A 23,111-nucleotide genomic window follows, 5' to 3' on the forward strand; every position below is an offset into this window, starting at 1 on the left:
TGTATAGCGCCTTTCACAACCTCAGCGCATCCCAAAGTGCTCTACAGCCAATTAAATAGCTTTGAAGTGTGGTCAGGTAATGTAGGAAATGTGGCAGCCAGTTTGCAAACAGCATGGCTCCATAAACAGCAAAGTTACAGTTACCAGATAGTCTCTTTTTTAGTGATGTTGGTTGAGGGATAAATATTGGGCAGGACACCAGAGAGGACTGTCCTGCTCCCCTTCAAAACAGTGCCATGGAATCTTTTATGCTCGTCCAAGAAATTTAATATCTCATCCAAGATGCAGCACCTCCGATAGTGCAGCACTCAGTACTGCACTTCATTATCAGCCTAGATTAGATGCTCAAGTCTCTGAAGTAGGACTTGAACCTGCAACCTTCTGACTCAGAGGCGAGAGTGCTACAACTAATCTAAGGCTGAAACGAAGTACTAATGAGCTGATCATCTATTTTGTGCTTGCTTCAGGAGAGTGTATATGTAATGTGTCAGCGGTGTCACATTCAAAGGTAAAACTGATTAAAAAGCATAATTTTGATTGCATGTAGTACTGATGTTGAAATTGGGAAATAGATAGCAGTACAAATAGAAAAGAAATGGATCAGTTGAATAATTGAAGAGAGTTCCCTAAAGCACTTTGTCTTCAACGTAACATGGAACACATAATGCTCGTTTTAGTTATGAGTAATGAAACAAAAATAGTGATCTGGTAGGAGGGAAGCATCTTCTGAAAGGGGATAACACATTGGTGAATTAGGTGTCAGCGTAGAACAGGAAAAGGGATGGTCACAAACCATACTTTTGGACTTAAAACAGCTAATTTTGACGAAATAAGGAAGGAATTGACAACAATAGGGTGAGATAAATTATTTATGAAACGACAGCCCAATAGTGGAATGTAGGAAGTAACAAAATATCACTGAAAGCAAAAAAAGGTATTTCTGAGTAGATACCACCATGCTTTATAAGAATGGTTAGGATTGCTGGGTCAAAATCCTGGAACTCCCTTCCTCAGGAGTAAGGGGCACACGAAGAGGAGACTTTGCTTAAGTGAGACGCAGTCAGAGTGTGAAGGTGGGAATTGAATGCCAAGGGGAAAGACGTGTTCCTTTTTCAGCCTCCAGTCGCTGTAGAAGACGCAAGTTGCTTCTCAGAAATAGAGGGCAAACTTGAGACAGTGACGTCACAAGAAAGCTGTAAGGTGATTGGTTGGTGAGTAACTGCTGCTAGGGAGCATCTGTAAATAGTAGGTTAGTGCACTGCTGTTAGAGTGCATGTGTTAATAGCTGGAAATCTCAAAAATGTAAAATAGAAATTAAAATTTAAGTAGCTACCTTCTAATTAAGTAAGGCACACAAGCAGAAGGGAAGTAAGCTGAATCTACTGCTCTGATTCATTACGTGGCAAGGTTTATTGTATTACTAAGGTTTAAATTAGTACAGTAAGTGCTGGTGAGGAGAGGCATTCATTTAAATAATTAATTAGTTATTTAAAACGCAATCAGGGTGGCAGGGCAGTTGATGTGTTGCAACTTCAGTAAGTGGGAGCCCGTGGACACCAATGTGATCCACAGCAAACATGTCTGCAGTAAGTGTCTACAGCACGAGGAACTTCAGCTCAGAGTAGATGAGCTGGAGGCCAAGCTACAGACACTGCAATGCATCAGGGAAGGGGAATTTTACCTGGACACTTAGTTTTAGAAGGCAGACACACCCCATTGGATAGCATCTTCTGATTTGGTCAGTGGTCAGGGACAGGAAGATGTGACTGCGAATGAGGCAGGTAAGGGGATTGAGAAGGTAGAAATTGCAATTGTCCAACAGGTTTGAGGTTCTTTCAACTTATATGAATGAGAGTGAGGGCTGCAGAGTGGATGAGCAAACTGACCATAGCACTGTGATACAGGAAGCCATTCAAGTGGGGAGGGAGTAAATAGGAATGTAGTGGTAGTAGGAGATAGTATAGTCAGGGGGTTAGACACATTTCCCTGTGGCCAAGAGCAAGAGTCCAGAATACTGTGTTGCTTGCCCAGTGCCAGGGCTCAGGACAGCTGCTCAGGGCTGGAGGTTGGGAGGGGGAGGATCCAGTTGTTGTAGTCCATGGGGTACCAACGAAATAGATAGGACTGGGAAAGAGGTTCTGCATCGGGAGTATGAGCAGTTAGGGGATAAATTAAAAAGCAGTACCTCAAAGGTAATGAACTTAGGATTATTACCTGAGCCACGAGCAAATTGGCCTAGGGTAAATAAGATTAGAGAGGTGAATATGTGGCGGAAAGATTGGTGTGGGAGAAATGGGTTTCGATTCATAGGGCACTGGCAGCAGTACTGGGGAATGTGGGAGCTGTACCATTGGGATGGTCTTCACCTGAACAGTGCTGGGGCCAGTGTTGTGGCAAATCTTATAACTGGGGCGGTAGAGAGAGCTTTAAACTAAATAGTGGGGGTAAGGGATCATGTGAAAGGAGATGTGATAAATCAAAGGGAAACAAGGTAATAGAGCAGGGAGAGCGTGGAGGCAGTGGGCCTGCAACAGAACACAGCGGAGAGGGAAAGGATATGAATACTGAATGAGGCTCAGGGCCTGCAGTTACCTGGGAGAGAGCAGAGGCACACTGCTACAGCTGCAGCTTCTACAGAGCGCCAAGATTGAAAAAAAAATCAAACAGTCACATCACTGGAAAGTCATAAGTGGATTGGCTGGTGAGTATTGCGGCTTCGGGACTGAGGCTAAACAACCGTGAGTTTAAAAAAACATTAAAAGTATTAACTATTAATAGCAAGTAACAAGTGAGTAGTTGCTGAGTCTTGTCTTGTATTTTTACATAAGGTGTATTAAGTATTAGTTGGGTTTATCAGTATTAATGTGGTTTATTAATAGTAGTAAGGTTTATTATTATTGGCAAAGCTTTATTAGCATTGGTAAGGTTTATTACCAGTGGTAAGGTTTATTAGCAGTAACTAACTCTGGAGTGCACCTCCTGTGCTATGTGGGAATTCCAAGACACTTCTCCTGTCCTGGATAACCATTTCTGTAGGAAGTATCAACAGTTGCAGCAGCTTGAATTGCAGGTTGCAGAACTTGAGCAGCAGCTGACGATACTGTGGTGCATCCGTGAGGGTGAGAGCTATGTGGTAGCATGTCTATAGATGTGGTCACCCTGAAGCTTATACACAAGGAGACAGGAAATGGATGACCACAAGATAGTCAAAAAGAAACAGGCAGGTAGTGCAGGAGTCCCTTGAGTGCATCCCACTCTGCAACAAGTATTCAGTTCTGAATACTGATGAGAGATGGTTCATTGAGGGAATCCAGCCAGAGCCAAGTCCATGGCAGCATGGGTGGTTCAGCTGTACAGGGGAGTGCAAGGAAGACTGGTAGAGCAATAGTGATAGAGGAGTCTATAGTTAGGGAAGCAGACAGGTATTTTGTGGCCTCAGTCATGAATCCAGAATAGTATGTTGCTCCCTGGTGCCAGGGTCATGGATGTCACTGAGTGGTTGCAGGCATTCTGGAGGGGGAGGGTGAACAGCCAGAGGTCGTGGTCCATACTGATATCAACAAGTAGGCTAAGAAAAAGGATGAGGTCCTGCGGGCAGAGTTTAAGGAGTTAGGAAAATCATTAAAAAGCAGGACCTTAAAGGTAGTAATCTCTGGATTGCTCCCAGTGCCACTTGCCAGTGAGCATAGAAATAGGTTAGAGCAGGTGATTGTTGGCTGGAGACATGGTGCAGGAGGGAGGGCTTTAGATTCCTGGGGCTTTGGGACTGGTTCTGGGGGAGGTGGGACCTGTACAAGCAGGACGGTTTGCACCTCAACAGGGCTGGGACAAATATCCTTGCGGGGAGATTTGATAGTGCTGTTGGGTAGGGTTTAAACTATTTCGGCAGGTGGGTGAGAACCTGAGGGTGAATTCAGATGGGACAAAATCAGAAATGAAAATGTAAGGCAGAAAATTAGTGAATGAGTCTGGAAAGCAGAGGAAACAACGGTTAGGAAATTTAAAAAAAAACATTTGGCAGCGCTCAAGGGTGTATGCTTCATTGCAAGGAGTACAGCAAATAAAGCAGACGAGCTGAGAGCACAGATAGAAATGTATGATGATATAGCTATTCCAGAAACATGGCATAAAGAGGGACAGGAATAGCAGCTTAACATTCCTGGTTACATGGTTTTCAGACAAGATAGAGACGGGGATAAAAAAGGATGGTGTGGCAGTTTTGGTCGAAGAAACAATTATAGCTGTGAGGAGGGATGATATGATAGAAGGATCATCAAATGAGGCCATATGGTTTGAGCTGAAGAATAAAAAGGGGCTGTCACACTACTAGGAGTGTACTATAGACCCCCAAACAGTCAGAGATAGAAGAGCAAATATGTAAACAAATCTCTGAAAAATGCAAAAACAATAGGGCAAGTCATGTTGGATTTTAACCACCCCAATATTAACTGGGATAGTTTTGTATGAAAGGCATGGAGGGAACAAAATTCTTAAGGTGCATTCAGGAGAACTTTTTTAGCCAGTATGTAGCAAGTCCAACAAGAGAGGGTGCGGTTCTGAATGTGGTTTTAGGTGATGAAGCTGGGCAGGTGGAAGGAGTGGCAACGGGAGAGCATTTTGGTGCTAGTGGTCATAACTCAGTTGGTTTCAACATAATTATGGAAAAGGACAGAGATAGAACAGGAGTTAAAGCTCTAAATTCGGTAAGGCCAATTTTACTAAGCTGAGGAGTGATTTAGCAAAGGTGGACTGGAAACAGCTACTTGAAAATTAATCAGTGTCAGAACAGTGGGAGGCATTCAAAGGAGATTCAAGGGGTTCAGAGTAAACGTGTTCCCACAAAGAAAAAGGTTAGAATGGCCAAATCTAGAGCTCCCTGGGTGTCAAGGAGCATACGGGTAAGATAAGGCAGAAAAGGGAAGCTTATGTCAGATACCAAGAACTGAATGCTGCAGAAAGCTGAGATGGGTATAGAAATTGTAGGGGCAAAATCAAAAAGGAAATTAGGAAAGCAAAGAGAGGTCATGAAAGAACATTGGCAAGCAAAATCAAGGAGAACCCAAAGATGTTTTATCAACACATTAAGAGTCAGAGGATAGCTAAGGAAAGAGTAAGGCCCATAAAAGACCAAAAAGGTAGCCTATGTGTAGAGGCAGAAGATGTGGGTATGGTTCTAAATGAATACTTTGTGTCTGTCTTCACAAAAGAGGGGGACGATACAGGCATTGTATTTAAGGAGGAGGAGTGTGAAATATTGGATGTGATAAACATAGGGAGAGAGGAAGTATTAAGGGGATTAGCATCCTTGAAACTGGATAAATCACCAGGGCCAGATGAAATGTACCCCAGGCTATTAAAGGAAGCCAGGGAGGAAATAGCAGATGCTCTGATCATCATTTTTCAATCCTCATTTTCCACTGGATGCTTCCAGAGGATTGGAGGACTGCTAATGTTGTGTCTTTGTTTAAAAAGGGAGCAAGAGGTAGACTGAATAACTACAGACTAGTCAGTTTAACCTCGGTAGTGGGCAAATTATTGGAATCAATTCGGAGAGATGGGATTAATCAAGGACATTCAACAAAGATTTGTTAAGGGAAGATCATGTCTGACAAGCTCGATTGAATTTTTTGAGGAGGTAACAAGGAAGAGTGATGAGGGTAGTGCAGTTGATGTGGTCTGCATAGATTTTAGCAAGGCTTTCAACAAGGTCCCACATGGCAGATTGGTTTTAAAAAAAACACGGGATCCAGGGAAATGCAGTAAGCTGAATGCAAAATATGCTCAGGGTGTTTTTGCAACTGGAGGGCTCTTTCCAGTGGGGTACCGCAGGGCTCAGTACTAGCTCCCCTGATTTTTGTGTTATATATGAATGATTGGACTTAAATGTAGGGGGCATTTTTTTTTTTAGAGACACAGCACTGAAACAGGCCCTCTGGCCCACCGAGTCTGTGCCGACCATCAACCACCCATTTATACTAATCCTACACTAATTCCATATTCCTACCACATCCCCACCTGTCCCTATATTTCCCTACCACCTACCTATACTAGGGGCAATTTATAATGGCCAATTTACCTATCAACCTGCAAGTCTTTGGCATGTGGGAGGAAACCGGAGCACCCGGAGGAAATCCACGCAGACACAGGGAGAACTTGCAAATTCCACACAGGCAGTACCCAGAATTAAACCCGGGTCGCTGGAGCTGTGAGGCTGCGGTGCTAGCCACTGTGCCGCTGTGATCATGATGTTTGCAGATGACACAAAAATTGGTCACGTGGTTGATAATAAGGAGGAAGCTGTAGACCGCAGGAATATATCAATGGACTGGTCAGGTGAGCAGAAAAGTGGCAAATGGAATTCAACCCAGAGAAGCGTGAGGTGATGCATTTGGGGAGGTCAAACAAAGCAAAGGAATGCACAATAAATGGGAGGATACTGATAGAGAAAGTGAGGGGCCTTGGAGTGCATGTCCACAGATCCCTGAAGGTAGCAGGACAGGTTGATAGGGTGGTTAAGAAGGCATTTGGAATAATTTCCTTTATTAGCCAAGGCATAGAATATAAGAGCAGGGAGGTAATGCTGGAGTTATATAAAACACTAGTTAGGCCACAACTTGAGTACTTTGTGCAGTTCTGGTCACCTCATTACAGTAAGAATGTAGTTGTATTAGAGAGGAGATTTACGAGTATGTTGCCAGGACTAGAAAATTGCAGCTATGAGGAAAGATTGGATAGGCTGAAGTTGTTTTCCTTGGAACAGAGGAGGCTGAGGGGAGATCTGATTGAGGTGTACAAGGTTGTGAGGGGCCTGGATAGAGTGGATGGGAAGGACCTATTTACCCTAGCAGAGGGGTCAGTGATTGGTAGAAGGATTAGAGGGGAGGTGAGGAAACACTTTTTCACCCAGAGGGTGGTGGGGGTCTGGAACTCACTTCCTGAAAGGGTAGTAGAGGCAGAAACTCTCAACTCATTTAAAAGGTGTCTGGATATGCACCTGAAATCCCATAACCTCCAGGGATACGGAGCAAGTACTGGAAAATGGGATTCGGCTGGGTGGTTCGTTTCTCAGTACACGATGGGCAGAGTGGCCTCCTGTGCCGTAAATTTTTTTACATTTTCTAAATATTCTAAATATCGGAAAGGGAGGAATGTGTAGGGATGTGGAGAGAGGGCGGAGGAGTGGCAGTATGTGAATTGCTTCTTAGGAGGATCAGCATGGACACGATGGGTTGAATGGCCCCTTCTATGCTGTAATGATTCTATGATTCAGGGTAGCAATTTGGGTAATGATAACCAGAGTGTGACAGGAAGGGATAGATGGTAAGACATAAGACTGCACCTGCAGATAAGGCCAAAGATTGCAGAAATGGTAAAAGGTTGGAGTTAAAGGCTCTGTGTCTGAATGCACTCAGCATTTGTAACAAAATGGATGAATTGTTAGCACAGAAAAGAAATAAATATGTATGACCTGATAGCCATTACAGAGATATGGTCTCAAGGTAACCAAGGCTGGAACCTGAATATTGAAGGATATTCAACATTTCGAAATTTTAGGAATCTAGGAAAAGGTGGGGGATAGCTTTGTTAATTAAAGATGTCATTAATGCCAATAGTGAGAAATTACCTTAGCTCAAGAAGAGCAAGATGTAGAATCAGTTTGGGTAGGAATAAGAAAGGTAAGAGGGCACTTGGAGTAGTTTATATACCCCCTAACAGTTGCTACACTGTAGAACAGAGTATTCAGGAAGAAACACATGGGGCGTGTGAGAAAGGTACCGCAATCATCCTGGGTGATTTTAATCTACATGTAGATTGGGCAAATCAAATTGGCAAAGGTAGCCTGGAAAATGAGTGTATTTGGGACAGTTTCTTAGAGCAGTACGTTCGAGAGCCAACTAGGGAGCACGCTATTCTGGACTTGGTAATGTCCAATGAGACAGGAATAATCAATAACTTAATGGTAGGATTAGTATAAATGGGTGTTTGATGGTTGGCACAGACTCGGTGGGCCGAAGGGCCTGTTTCAGTGCTGTATCTCTAAATAAATAAATAAAAAGCAGGACAAATCCAATTCAGCCAATTACCACCCTATTAGTGTACTCTCAATCATCAGCAAAGTGATGAAGCTGTCGTCGACAGTGCTACCAAAAGCCTCTTAAACGGCAATAACCTGCTCACCGATGCTCAGTTTGGATTCCGCCAGGGCCACTGAGCTCCAGACCTCATTATAGCCTTGGTCCAAACATGGACAAAAGAGCTGAACTCCAGAGGTGAGGTGAGAGTGACTGCCCTTGACATCAAGGCAGTATTTGACAGAGTGTGGCATCAAGGAGCAGTAGCAAAACTGAAGTCAATGGGAATCGGGGGACCTCTCTCCACTGCTTGGAGTCATATCTAGCACAAAGGAAGATGATTATGGTTTTTAGGGGCAAATCATTTCAGTCCCAGGTCATCACTGCAGGAGTCCCTCAGGGTATTGTCCTAGGCCCAACCATCTTCAGCTGCTTCATTGATGGCCTTCCCTTCATCATAACATCAGAAATGGGGATATTTGCTGATGATTGCACAGTTTTCAGCAGCATTCGCAACTCCTCAGATACTGAAACAGTCCATGCCCATAGGTAGCAAGACCTGGACGACATTTAGGCTTGGGCTGATATGTGGCATGAATGTTACTTGCCATTTAAGTGCCAGGCAATGACCATCTCCAACAAGAGAGAATCTAACCATCTGCCCTTGAGATTCAATAGCATTACCATTGCTGAATCTCCCACCAACAAGCATTGACCAGGAACTGAACTGGACCAGCCACATAAATACTGTGGCTACTAGAGCAGGTCAGAGCCTGGGAATTCTGCAGCAAGTAACTCACCTCCTAACTCTCCAAAGCCTATCCACTATCTATAAGGCACAAGTCAGCAGTGTGATGGAGTACTCTCCACTTGCCTGGACGAGTGCAGCTCCAACAACAATGAAGAAGCTTGACTCCTGCTAGACAAAGCAGCCCACTTGATCGTCCACCATCTTAAACATTCACTGCTTCCATCACCAGCACACAATGACGTAGATGTTACACACTGCTAAGATGCAGTGCAGCAGCTCACCAAGGTTGCTTCGGCAGCACCTTCCAAACCCACAACCTCTACCACCTAGAAGGGCAAGGCCTATGGGAACACTATCACCTGCAGTTCCCCTCCAAGTGACTCACCATCCTGACTTAGATGTATATCACCATTCCTTCACTGTCACTGGGTCAAAACCCTGGAACTCCCTCCCTAAATGCACTGTGGGTGTACCTGCACCATATGGACTGTAGCAGTTCAAGAAGGTGGCTCACCACCACCTTCTCAATGGCAATTAGGGATGGGCAATAAATGCTGGCCTTGCCAGAAATGTTCACATCCTGTAAACGAATGAAAAAAAAATTGAATTTTGTAAGGACTCTAAGCAAATAAGTAAAGGGCAGCTATGCTGAATAATTATTTTGTGTCAGTCTTCCCTGTAGGGGAGAAAGATAATATACTTGACATCCCAGGGAAACGATTAAGAATTGAGGACTGGATGCTCTTCAGTATATAAATGAGAAAAGGGTATTAGAAAAAAAATTGTGGTCGCAAAGACTGACAAATCCCTAACACCTAGGGTTCACACGCTAGGTTTTTAAAGCAAGTAAGTGAGGAAATTGCAGATGCTTTAGCCATAATCTTCCAAAGCCTTCTCAATTCAGGAATTGTCCCTTTAGATTGGAACATTGCAAATGTAACTCCATTATTTAAGAAACCTGAGAATCCAGGAAATTGTAGACCTGTTAGTATAACATCCGTTTGTAGGAAGCTATTGGAATCTATAATTAAGGATGAGTGACTGGGCACTTCGAGAAATTTGAGCTGATTAGAGATAGCCAACATGAATTTAAAATGGATAGGTCATTTCTAACGAACCTAATTGAATTTTTTGAGGAAGTTTTTAAAGTAGTAGACAGGGGAATGACCAGGGATATAGTTTATCTGGATTTCCAGAAGGCATCAGTTCCACATAAGAGGCTGTTGACTAAAATTAAGCTCATAGAATTAAAGGCAAATTATTGACCTGGTTGGGAGATTGGTTAAGTGGTAGAAGGCTGAAGGGAGTAGGAGTAATGGGTATGTACTCGAATTAAAAGTATATGTCCCATGTGCCTGCACACTTTTTTCATGTTTGTGCTTTTGGCCAGGGCTGTTCATTATTCTGTCATTTAACACCCTCTCTGCACGAACGCTTTGTCTTTCAGCACACCATTAACACACCCTTTGCCTTTGCCCCATGACCTCTTCGTCAGTTATTCTCTGTCCTATTAACACCTTCCCTTTTGCCCCACCCCTGCTTCATTTGCTTAAAACCTGCTACATTTCTAACCTTTGCCAGTTCTGATGAAAGGTCACTGACCTGAAACGTAAACGCTTCTCTCTCCACAGATGCTGCCAGACCTGCTGAATATTTCCAGCATTTCCTGTTTTTATACACTAAAATATAGTGGTCGGGTAAAAAAAATGATCAGAAAGGCAAATGGATTGTTTGTTTTTACATTTGGGGGAGCTAGAATATGAGGAAGAGGAAGTTTTTCCAAAAGGTATAAAAAGCCCTGCTTAGATCATATCTGGGTATTGTGCACAGTTCTGAGTGCTGCACCTTAGAAAAAATCTATTGACTTGGAAGGACTGCAGAATGTTAGCAGGGCTCACAGGGTTAGATTCTGAGCAAAGATTACATAAATTGGGTTTATATTCCCTGGAATATGAAAGATTAAGGGCTGGTCTGATGTATTTAGGATTTTGAAAGGAACTGATAGTTTAGATAGAAATTTCTTCTGCAGATGGGGAAGGGAGCCAGGCCATTCAGGAAGGATGTGAGGAAATACTTCATTGATTTAAAAAAAAAATGCGTGGTAGAATTGTGGAACTCTCCTACCAAGAGCAGGAGATGATGGGCCAAATTAATCATTTTAAAACTGATATAGATGGATTTTTTTGCAAGCCAAAGGTATGAAGGCATATGGAGCATTTTCTGCTATTTCATGTTTCCAGCATCTGCAGTATTTTGCTTTTGTAGGAGTAAATGCTTGCTTTTCTGGTTAGGAAGATGTACATTGTGGTGGGCTTTTGTACATTGTTTTAGGACTTTTATTTTCCAAGAAAGGAAGGAATGATGTCAAAATAAGGCAATAGAGCTGTCATGTGTTACAGCAGCCCTTTAACTCCATGCAGCAACTGTACTGCCATGTAACTTTGGATTTTCCCATGTCTTTATGCACCAGGTGAATGATATGGCATTGTCAACATTACTTCTTGAATTATATTTCAGTATTCAGGGGAAGCAGCACGTATTTAAATTCCTCATGCTGCATTTTTTTAAGAATACCCTTTGGTACAACATACCTTTTGGGGGATATGAAGTTTGTACATTTGGAGGTTACAGAATTTGAACTTTTCTGCTTTGTAGGTTCTTCTGTTACTTAAATGGGAGGATCATACTTGGCTTTGATGATCCTTGCAGTCAAATAGCATGCTCGGCTCACGTATGTAACAGCTATTGATCGTTGTATCCAAAGGTGCAGGGGATCTATGGAAACATAATACACCAAGAAATTCACTGATAACTTTGATTAAGTATCCCCATCCCCACCCTCCAAGTTGATGATGTCTTAGCATACTTAATCTACATCCTGGCCATAGACATAGTGAAGTGGGCAGATGGGTGGCAGGTATAGTTCATTTAAAAAGAAAATTGAAGCAGTACATTTGGGGGAAAAGAGCAGTGAACGGAAACTGTTGCTGAGCATCATCACATGTAGTACAGAATATGAAAACAGTTACTAGAGATTTATTCAGACACCACTTTGAGTATTGATGTGAGTTTTAAAGGCATTAACTTAAGTAGGTTAGTGTCAGCTGTGGCTCAGATGATAGCATACTTACCTCTGAATCACAAGGTTCTGGGTTCAAGTTCCACTGCAGGACTGGAACACAAAACTCAAGACTGACATTCCATTGCAGTACTGAGGGAGTACTGCATTGTCAGAGGTGCTATCTTTTGGGTGAGATGTTAAACTAAGGCCCTGCCTGCCTCCTCAGGTGGATGTAAAAGATTCCATTACACCATCTCAAAGAAGAACAAGAGGGGAGTTAACCCCAGTGCCCTGGCCAATATTTATCCCTCAATCTACATCACAAAAACAGATTATCTGGTCATTATCACATTGCTGTTTGTGGGAGTTTGCTCTACGCCAATAGGCTGCCACATTTCCTACATTACAACAGTGACTACACCTCAAAAACGCTTCATTGGCTGTAAAGCTCTTTGAAATATCTGGTGGTCGTGAAAAGCTCTATGTAAATGCACGTCTTTCTTTTTAGGTTGAAGTGGCCTTGGAAGGGATGGGGAAAAGTGGAGTCCAGGAACAATACCCCCAGGATGAGACCTGGAATGAAGGGACGAAACAGAATGAGAGATGCATAAACTTGAGTTATGTCCCACAGAAATGGGGGATATATGGGGTAAATTAATTGATGTTTAAAATAATGGGGAATAACCCCTCCCCCTAGTGGAGGCATTCAAGACAAGGGGACATGATCTCAAAACAGCATTGTCAGTTAAAGGTAAATTCAGTAAAAAGGCCCTTCACACAAAGGGTTGTGAGAATGTGGAATGCATTGCCCAGATTGCCATGCATACAACGACTTTGTATTTGTTCAGTGCTCCTCTTTTGTAAAGTTGAGTTAAGAATGGAAAAAACAAAAAAAGGGATGAAGGCAATTATTGAGGTAGAGTGGGGTGAAGCCGTGGAGGTTTAATTGTAAGAATAAGGACTATGAAATTGATTGATAGGGGAACAGGGTTGGTCCTCAGGGGTAGTCACTTGAGATGTTTAAAACAGAATTAGATAATAGCAAGCTATTCATTTATTGGAGTTCGTTGATTGAATTTGGAGCAGGCCATGTTATTATTTATACTAACTGTGCACTTGTATTGTGCTGGGTGAGTGTTGAGTAAATTGAGAATTATGGAGTTTGGATGTTGGGTAATCAGTCAGTTGAGTGTGTTGAGATTGTCATCAAAAGACCTGCAAATTGACTTCCCGATTGAACTGTGAGGCCTGTTGGGGACTGGGTGGCCAGTCAAGAAAATAGAAGGTAATTTCTATTACAGGAACAGTAATGGATTGATGTTAGGAAAAGGGAGTTCCCATTCGGTCAGCGGAAGAGGCAAATGCAAGACTTATTGAAGCCTTATCTAAGGCATGGAAGTAATTGTTGGGGGAGAATACCGAGATGCTCTACCTCTAAAGTGAAAAAAACATGATATCAAGCTCTCTCATTTGGGATAGCTGTGGAGTCTCAGTGAAACACGGTGTTTCGAAGCCAGAGAAACAGCATTTCATCCGAGGTATTTATCTAACCAAAAGTCTCGGATGTAGCAGAGCTTTATTTAAAACCTTGCTCCTTGAAGTCATAATTAGCTGGCCACTAAGGGAGCTCTATGCATTCCACCAGTTTTAAAATATTATTTTTGGAATGCAGCTAAATAATGTGAAAAATACGAATACTTCACTACAGGATCTTGTCTATCGATCTTGTTTATCACTGTTAAACACTAGCCCGCGCTGCTCCCAATATACATCAAGCTTTGAAGATCTTGTCTACACTAGCCCGTGAAGATCCTGATAGTATGAGCCTGCAGTTAGGTTGAATTAACCTCAAAAGTCTATCCATGCTTGTAACATTTTGCATGCAAATTTCCTTATTGCATTTTTCCTTCATTTAAAATAACCCTCTTCAGGAAGAAATTTTTGCCAAACTGTCTTTGGTTAGGGTAAAAACATGGGAGAGAGGGGATGGCATTAGAGGAGTAGCATGGGAAGAATTACTGTATTTTAGATGAGCACTTGAAACGCCACAGCATACAAGGCTACGGGCCAAGTGCAGGAATATGGGATTAGAATAGTTGGATGCTGTACGGCCGGCACAGACACGATGGGCCGAAGGGCCTGTTTCTGTGCTGTATAACTCTATGACTCTAATGGGATGGGGATGGCATAGGAGAGGGGTGGATGCGATGATGGAATTGGATAAGTGTACTAATTGGACCGCAATTGTTTTGCAGGAATCTGCTACTTGTAACATAACTGGCATCATTGTATTGTAAACAAATGGAAAACTGCCAGGCACTATTCATAGAAATTACATGCGCTCACATTTCCTTAGTTTAATTCTGTAACATTTCCTAAAGTAACACGAGGGATAAACCTTCCACTCCCTTCAGTTGTTCAGCTATAATGATATATTCCATTGGTATTTTTGTCTTTAGAGCTGTCAGCCAGCCAGCCAGCCAGGTTTGTAGGCAGGAGTGAGGCCTCAAGGCTGCTGTTTGACTGGAGCCCATGGTCCTCACAACATCTACACAAACTAAATTTAAGCAACTGCAAAAAACCTGGAATTGTCATATTTGAGTAATTACAGCAGTAATTAAACAGGATCGGAAGTTTGCTCTCAAGCTAAGATTACTTGAGAAGTACTTTCAAATTAAATGAAGGAAATGTGAGGTAATGCAGCTTTAAAAGAAAACAAAAACATTGCAAAAAAGAAATATGATTATAAAAAAATTCTAGATTCGAGCATTTAAAATTTGTAACAGGGGTGGCCTTGGTCCAGTGACCTTCAGAAATGTGCATCACTGCAGCCTGGCATAGTAGTTCTGCTGTGCTGTTTGTTAGCTCCTGGATTTATGCTGTAAAGGTTTCCAACAAAGACCGATTAGCTCCACACAGGTGCTAATTTATGGATGGCATAATTAGTGCAAAGGCCATGACTCTTACAATGAAGAAAATTCCTCAGTTTCATCGCTGAAGAAAACTGGATCATAAATTAAAATCAATAGCACATAAATGACCAGACTTTAATTTCACTACAGCTTTCATCAAAGAATTTGAGATTTTGTTTCTCAGAAAAAAGTTCTGAAATGAAGGTTGTGTCTGACAAACTTGATTGACCCTCCTCATTACCTCCTCAAAAATTCAATGAGGGTAGTGCATTTGATGTAGTCTACATGGATTTTTATCAAGGCTTTCGACAAGGTCTCACATGGCAGACTGATCAGTAAAGTAAGAGGCCATGGGATGCAAGGGCAAGTGACCAGTTGGACCCAAAATTGGGTCCGTGGCAGAAAGCAAAGGGTAAAGGTTGATGGGTGTTGTTGTGACAGGAAGGTTGTTTCCAGTGGAGATCTGTAGGGTTCAATACTAGGTTCATTGCTTTTTCTGATATATATCAATGCTTTAGACTTAAATGTAGGGGGCATGATTAAAAAGTTTGCAGATGATACAAAAATTGATCACGTTGATAGTGAGGAAGAAAGCTGTAGAAACTGTAGCTGAAAAAAGATATCAATGGACTCGTCAGGTGGGTAGAAAAGTGGCAAATGGAATTCAATCTGGAGAAGTGTGAGATAATGCATTTGGGGAGGATAAACAAGGCAAGGGAATACACAACAAATGGCAGGTATCTGAGAAATATAAAGGAACAGAAGAACCTTGGAGTGCATGTCTACAGAACCCTGAAGCTAGCAGAAGTAGATAAGGTGGTTAAGAAGACACAAGGAATGCTTTCCTTTATAGAATATAAGAGCAGGGAGGTTATGCTAGAACTGTATAAGACACTACTTAAGCCACTTCCGGAGTACTGTGTACTGTTCTGGTCACTGCATGACAAAAAGGATATGAGGGTATTTACAGAGGAGATTTATTAGGATGTTGCCAGGAATGGAGAATTTTATCTGAGTAAAGATTGGATAGAGTGGGGTTGTTTTCTTTGGAACAAAGGAAACTGAGGGGAGATTTAGTTGAGCTGCATAAAATTATGAGGTGCCTCGATAGAGTGGATAGGAAGGACCTATTTCCTTTTGCAGGTATATAGTCGGGGGGCACAGATTTAAAGTAATTGGCGGAAGGATTGGAAGGGAGTTGAAGATTTTATTTTTCGCTCAGAGCGGATGGGGATCTGGAGAGAGCTGAAAAGTGGGATTAGGTTGGTGAGCTTTTTTGTTTGGTCAACACATCGGTGCGATGGGCCAATGACCTCCTGTGCCTTAAAGTTTCTGTGTTTTGAAAGATATTTTGGACTGTATGGTACCTAACTTGTATTACTCAATGTAGAAACATGTGTGAGATGGCTGTATCCTGCATCCTTGTATAACCTGCACAGATGCAAGATGGTGAGGGCCTTTCCATTTTCCAGATGCAGGATAACACTCGGTCCACAATGGATGGCGTGATGCTGATGTATTCAAGGGTTGTCTTAAACCAAGATAGTGAAAGCTCAAGTCGTTTATCGACTCAACCACTTGATGCTCTAAAACAGGCTCCACAGTGGGATTATATTGTACAACATCATAATGATGCATTTTGACTTCCAGCACTGCTGTGCCTGTCAAACTAAACTTCTGTATTTTAATCCTTTATTTGCACAATGCATTGATAAAGATTATGTAGTGCCCATTAACTTCCAGTAGACAATTCTAGTAGTCTTTCAGATTTCTGTGCACCATAGTATTTGCGGAGTAAGCAAGTATAATCGACTGATACGAGTAAGCTCATGTTCATCGTCAAAATGCTGTGGAGATCTGTTCAAGTACTACTTCAGAGCATCCTTTCCTGTGAAATATCTGGATAGAACCCAAAGTGCATTTTCACACTTCTCCGGATTGAATTCCATTTGCCACTTTTCTACCCACCTGACCAGTCCATTGATATCTTCCTGCAATCTAGTTTTCTTCCTCACTATCGACCATGTGATCATTTTTTGTATCATCTGCATATCATGCCCCCTACATTTTAAGTCTCTTCATTAGAGAAAACAAATAGTAACATGATTATATCTTCTGTGAAAGTAAAATGTTAAGTGAGTACCACAAATCGAATATTTTTATTTCCCAGCAATAAAGTCTCTTATATAAAAGCAGAAAATGCTGGAAATCCTCAGCAGGTCTGGTGACATCTGTGGAGCGATAAACAGAGTTGACTTTTCAGGTCAATGGCCTTTCATCAGAACTGGAAAAAGTTAGAGATAAGATAGGTTTTTTAGTAAGTAAAGGTCGGGACGGGGGGAGGTATGTAACAAAAGGGAAGACCTGGAAGACAGGAGAGATTAAACGACTAAAGGGCTTATGGTACAAGGCCAAAGCGAGTGTAATGGGACAAGCAAAGAGATAAAAGATGCATCTAGAGGAGTTGTGAATGTCAGAATCGTGAACAGATGCCATAAGAAAGCAAAGGGGAAAGAAATGAGGGAATCAAACCAAAACCAACAAAGAAAAAGAAAAGAAAATGGAGCAGAGGTTGCAATCTAAAATTATTGAGTCCAGAAGACTGTAAAGTGTTCTCAGAATGCACAACTTCTCTAACTCCATTCACTTCCTCCAAATAAAATGTGTTGCTATGGGTACCCACATGGGTCCTAGCTATGTCTGCTTTTTGTGGGATATGTGGAGCATTTTTTTGTTCCAGTCCTACTCAAGCCCCCTCCCTCACCCCTTATTCCAGTACATTGCTGACTGTATCGGTGCCATTTCCTATTCTCGTCCTGAACTGGAAAATTTCATCAACTTTGCTTCCAATTTCCACCCTTCTCTTGCCTTCATATGGTCCATCTCCAACTCTTCCCTTCCTCGACTTTGTTATCTCCATTTCTAACTACACCTCCTCACTCTCTGCTTGTTATAAGGACTCTCTTCCATTCTCCCAGGTTCTCCGTCTCCATCGCATCTGTTCTGACTGTGCAGCCTTCTTTGCGAGCATATATATATTGTCTTTTTTTCTCAACCGAGGAATACCCCTCACTGTGGTTGATAGGCCCCTCGACCGTGTCCATTCCATTTCATGCACTTCTGCTCTCACGACTTCTCCTTCCCTCCCAAATCCTTCCCCTTGTCTTCACCTTGCATGCCACCGGCCTCCGCATTCAACAGATCATCCTCCAACATTTCTGCCACCTCCAGTGTGATACCACACCAAGCACATCTTCCCCTTCCCTCCCCTTCAATTTCAGCATTCTGAAAGGACCCTTCCCTCCATGACACCCTGGTCCACTCCTTAGTTACCCCCAACACCCCTTCCCAAGAGCAGGAACTACAATACCTGCCCTTTTACCTCCTCCATCCTCAGCGTCCTAGGCCCCAAACACTCCTTTTAGGTGAAACAGTGATTTACTTTCAATTTAGTGTACTGTGTTCAGTGCTTCCGATGTGGTGGTCTCTACATTGGGAAGACCAAACACAGATTAGGTGATGGCTTTGTGGGACACCTCCATTCAGTCCGCAGGCATAACCCCGAGCTTCCAATCGCCCGTTGTTTTAATTCTCCGCCTTGTTCCCCTTGACCCTTTCTGTCTTCGGCCTCCTGCAGTGTTCCAAGCATGAGCTTGAGGAACAGCAGCTCATCTTTCGACTGGGCAGTTAACAGCCTTCCGGATTCAATGTTAAGTTCAACAATTTTAGCTTGTAACCTCTGCCCCTATTTTGTTTCCATTTTTCTTTGCTGGTTTTGGTTTTATTCGATTGCTTCTCTCCCCTTTTTTTGCTTTCAGATGGCAACTGTTCATGATTCTGCCATTTACACCACCTCTAGACAAACCTCTTGTTGCTTTACTTGTCCCATCACTACTCCCTTTGACCTTGCACCATGAGCCCTTTTCTCATTTAATCTTTCTTTCCTTCCCCACCAACCCCCCACCCCCCCCCCCCCCCCCCCACCATCACAGACCTTCCCTTTTCTTCTGTTGCCTAACATCCTCACTTTCACATGCTTAAGATCTGTTATATCTCTAACTTTTCCCAGTTCTGATGAAAGGTCATCGACCTGAAACATTAACTCTTTATCTCTGCACAGATGTTGCCAGACCTGCTGAGCATTTCCAGCAGTTTGTTTTTATTTGATTTCCAGCATGTGCAGTATTTTGCTTTTGTAATAACATCTCTTACCTTGGTGAGCACAAAATTCACACCATTTTTTTAAAATTAGCAATTAATTGCCCAGTATAACAGCCAAACTGCATTCGTGTACGCTTCCCAATAGCCTCAGTGCCAGCTAAGAAATATAGAGTTCCCAGACCTCTGCTAATGACCATGGGTATCTGTCCATTTTTTTTCTGTTCTCTAAATGTGGATTTTACTGGCAAAGCCACATTTATTGCCCATCCAAAGTTTTTAAGCCAAATGGGAGGGCACTAAGAATAATATGGGACAGGAGCCATGGCTGGGCTAGACTGGTTTGGGGTGGCAGATTGCCTAGTAACTAGCATTAACTGTAGAATGTACAAACAGTGCATCGGAATGAAGAAAGTACAAAATAATATTTACCCCTTGCACTTACCAAGCTTGTATCTTATTTAGCTTTTACCTTTTGATTGGGGCTCTGTGATTTTAAAAATACTAAAAATATTTTGGAAAATGGCATGTAAAAATACATATGGCAAATTGCAATATTTTATTAAGATTCTTCAGTCACCCATTGATCTGAGTTTATCTGGAAAAAACAACACTATGTACAGCTGTGCATTCAGACTAATGTGGAGTTAGGTTTTGAAGTTTGCTTTTCTTTGCAGCTTGACTAATTAAACAAGATATTTCTGATATCATTTGGGGTTTTTTTGGATTTAAAATTTTTGTCATTTCTCTATATCCCCACATTAATTGGATAGGCTTGAGTGGTCCAGTAAGAATCGCTGCCTCAGCCAGTCTTAGTCTGGGGAACTGAAAAAGAATCCTGAATGTGAGCGCCATCTGAAATACTGATATGTACACGCTTGACATGGTGGCTTCCAAACCATATTATGAATATGTGTCCTTTTATGCTCTTGATTATCTTGCACAGAAGGGATTGAATGGTTTAAATAAAGCAGGATTGTAAAGGTTGAGCAAAGTTGTTGGGGATTCAAATCTGAACCCAATTTTGGCATTGCCTTTCAGATATTAAAATTAGGTTTTAAATTTTGGGAAAAATCTGATTCAGATTTGTCAAAGATGCAGTCAGATAACTTGCAGCTTTTGATGAAATGTGTTTGTAGCTTATGTTTGGTTGGCATGGCCAAATTCAGATGCATCCTAATATATGTGAATTAGCACAGTTCTGAACACTGATATGTGGATCCAGCAGGGCACAGTCTAGAGCTTAGGGGCTACACACATGAAGACAATGGCAATCTTCCGTGGCACTGACTTTCACACTACCAACCTAAGTTTGAGTGTCAGAAGGTCATGGGTTGAAGCCTGGCTCCACAATTTGAACACATAACCTAGCTGCATTGTCAGCTGCAGCGTCTTTTGGATGAAAGGTGCTACCTACCTGTTTAGATTGATGTAAAGTGTCTTTTATGGGCATATTTCGAAGAACAGGGAATTCTATGGGTATGTTGGTCAACATTCATCCTCATTCAACACACCAAAACAGATTAGCTGATCATTCATCTTAATGCTGTTAGTATACTTTGCTGTGTGCAATTTGACTGCCATTTATTTTTTCTTCATTCATTCGTGGGATGTGAGCACCTCTGGCAAGGCCAACATTGCCCATCCCTAAGTGCCCTTCAGAAGGTGAGCCACCTTCTTGAATATGACTAAGTGGCTTGCTAGGCTATTTCAGAGATCAGCAAAGAGTTAACCACCTTGACTATTTAACAGCAGTGACTACACTTAAAATAATGTATTGGCTGTGAAGCACTTTGGAACATTCTGTTGGTATGAAATGTGTTGAATAAATGCAAGTTATTTCTTTTATTTAGCAATTTACATTGTTTCCTATTACTTTCAGGGCACATTTACTGAAATCCCAGCTAGTAATGTTCGGCAAGTCATTGCACGGAGGCTAACAGAGTCCAAGACTACCATCCCTCATTCATACGCCAGCATCGACTGCAACATTGAACAAGTCTTAAAGACGAGGAAGCAATTAGCCAAAGGTGGGTTTTGCTATTAATTTGATATTACTGTCAGAAAGACATGGCTTCTTTTTCATGTGTCCCTCCACAGCCATTTCTGTCATCTAAACCTTGCAGAACACGTGACACTAATGTTGTAAATGTAAAGTAAAAACAGAAAACACCTCAGATCAGGAAATGTGTGAAAGAGAAAAGTCAGTTAATATTTGCATGGGACTCACCATCAGCACTGTGAACCAGTCTTTCTGATTCAAACAGTGAATATTGTGCATCTCTGGCATTTTCTATTCTTTTTCTAGAAACACTGATGATTAAAGGAATATTACCACCAACCAAATAACGTAGGACATTTTCTCAGCTTTATCAGCACAACCATGAGGTGTAATGCATATCGTCTGTGCTGTAACAGCATTTCCTTGTCAGCAATGCCATTAATTATAAAGTAGCAGATTTTCTTCTTACTTTTCCCTTTCTGTCTTTCTCCCCTCCTCTTAAGCCAATATAGCAGGGCATCTAACAATGTCTCCCGTTATTTGGACTTGTCCCTGCACCCTTCAGCCCAAAGCATTTTTGCCCACTAAAGGCTGAAGTTTTATCCTGAGGCAGAGGCGGGTTTGGAGGCAGTCAGGCCATTAATTTCTCACTAATGGCTGGCATGCTGGCATGTTACCACCTCTGGCCTGCATCCAGGGAGGCAGCTTCAGTGGGGTGATGGCTACCTGTCCAGCAGCAGCGGCCAATTAAAGTGCCCATTGAGGGCGCTCTTCACATGCCATCTGGATTTTCCAGATGGTAGACAGTCATCCTGAAATGGCTGGAGCCTTTAGGCGGAATGGTGACAGCTTCCCAGTGGCAGGCCGGGGTTGGTAGGTGCCAGTGGCCCATCCATGCAAAGCAGCCCAGCATGGATCCAATGGGCTTCAGGGTTACAGCCACAGCTACAGGTCATCCTCTGAAGGGATTGCCTCTCCACTATGACGTTCTGGTAGCTGTAGCAACAGTATATTTTGTACCATTTACAAGTCTTTGGAGTGCACCTCCAGTTTGAGGTGCCTTTGCGGTCCCCCACCTACAGAGGCAGCGGCCATCTCTCCTGGTGGGGCTGCTGACCACCCAGAACCTCGGTCACTCCAATTGACCCTCCTTGCTGTGGAGTCCGTCTGTCATCCTTAATTGGACAGGGTTCCCAGAGGCAACCTCGGGATCAGGACCCTGGAACCACAATTCAGCCCTAAGTTGCTGAAAGTGCGCTAATAACAGCGCACTGAGGGAAACGGGGCATCCGGGACCTGAGTGGGCAACCAACAGGATTTCTTTTTAATCAATGAGATTTAACTATTGGGAAATAAACAGAGGAAGGACTGAGAAGGAGGGCGACTTAAAGGCGAATTCAATGTCACATCAGAAAGTATAGAGAGGTATAGAAAGAGGAGAAAAAGAGCATCGGAAAGACTGGATTAAGAGAGAGAAAGAAAGACAGTTAAAGTCTTTTCCAAAAAAAATTAACACATCATATTGTTAAAATGGTACTTAGGCTGGTAATTACTAGCTCTACATATCTGCAGTAGATTTAGTTCATATCTACTGCAAAAAAACACCATTCAATGCATATCAATGAGATGAAGCAGATAGTGAAATGCCATATTCACAAAACTAACAGCATAACGGTGCAACTCGGACAGCAACGTTTAGATATTTACATTTCACCAGGAATCTGCTTCTTGAAGTTGCCATACCATTTATGCATAAGTAATGGTATATTAGTCTCTCAGTTATTTTGACAGCAATTTGTGGCTTAATATTTACTATAGTGAGAATTTACTCCTGAGGATCAGCTTCTTTGAATGTGAGCAGGCGATTTTTGTGTCGGAGAGGAAAGTATACTATTTTTTTCTGCAATTGTTCTGAAAGAGGTTAGAGCCCTGCAGTTTAAAGCCTGGGGCTTGTGTTTGAATATACCTCAGAGTCATGAGTCAAAGTGGTTTCTCTTTGGCTGTAAGTTTGGATGTTTTATTCAGTTGCCAGTGCGTTTAAATTGACAGCACAAAACACCATATAAGTTGGCTTCAGCTGATGGGTATGACTGATGCAGTCTGTTGCTCCTTCCATTAAGCTGTTCAGTCAAATTGCTCATCATTTCAACCTCAA

General features: G+C 42.3%; 1 protein-coding gene across 3 annotated transcripts in view; it reads left to right on the forward strand.

The window, feature by feature from the left end:
• Positions 1-23,111, forward strand: part of pdhx (pyruvate dehydrogenase complex component X) — a 257,707-nt gene that overhangs the window by 165,801 nt on the left and 68,795 nt on the right. For all 3 annotated transcript variants that reach the window (XM_068045918.1, XM_068045917.1, XM_068045919.1), the window contains one exon: positions 20,837-20,984. In XM_068045918.1, the coding sequence (XP_067902019.1) occupies positions 20,837-20,984 (148 nt within the window). The remainder of the gene's footprint in view (positions 1-20,836; positions 20,985-23,111) is intronic.

The sequence above is a fragment of the Heterodontus francisci genome, chromosome 14 (genome assembly GCF_036365525.1).
Source record: "Heterodontus francisci isolate sHetFra1 chromosome 14, sHetFra1.hap1, whole genome shotgun sequence".
Lineage (NCBI taxonomy): Eukaryota > Metazoa > Chordata > Chondrichthyes > Heterodontiformes > Heterodontidae > Heterodontus > Heterodontus francisci.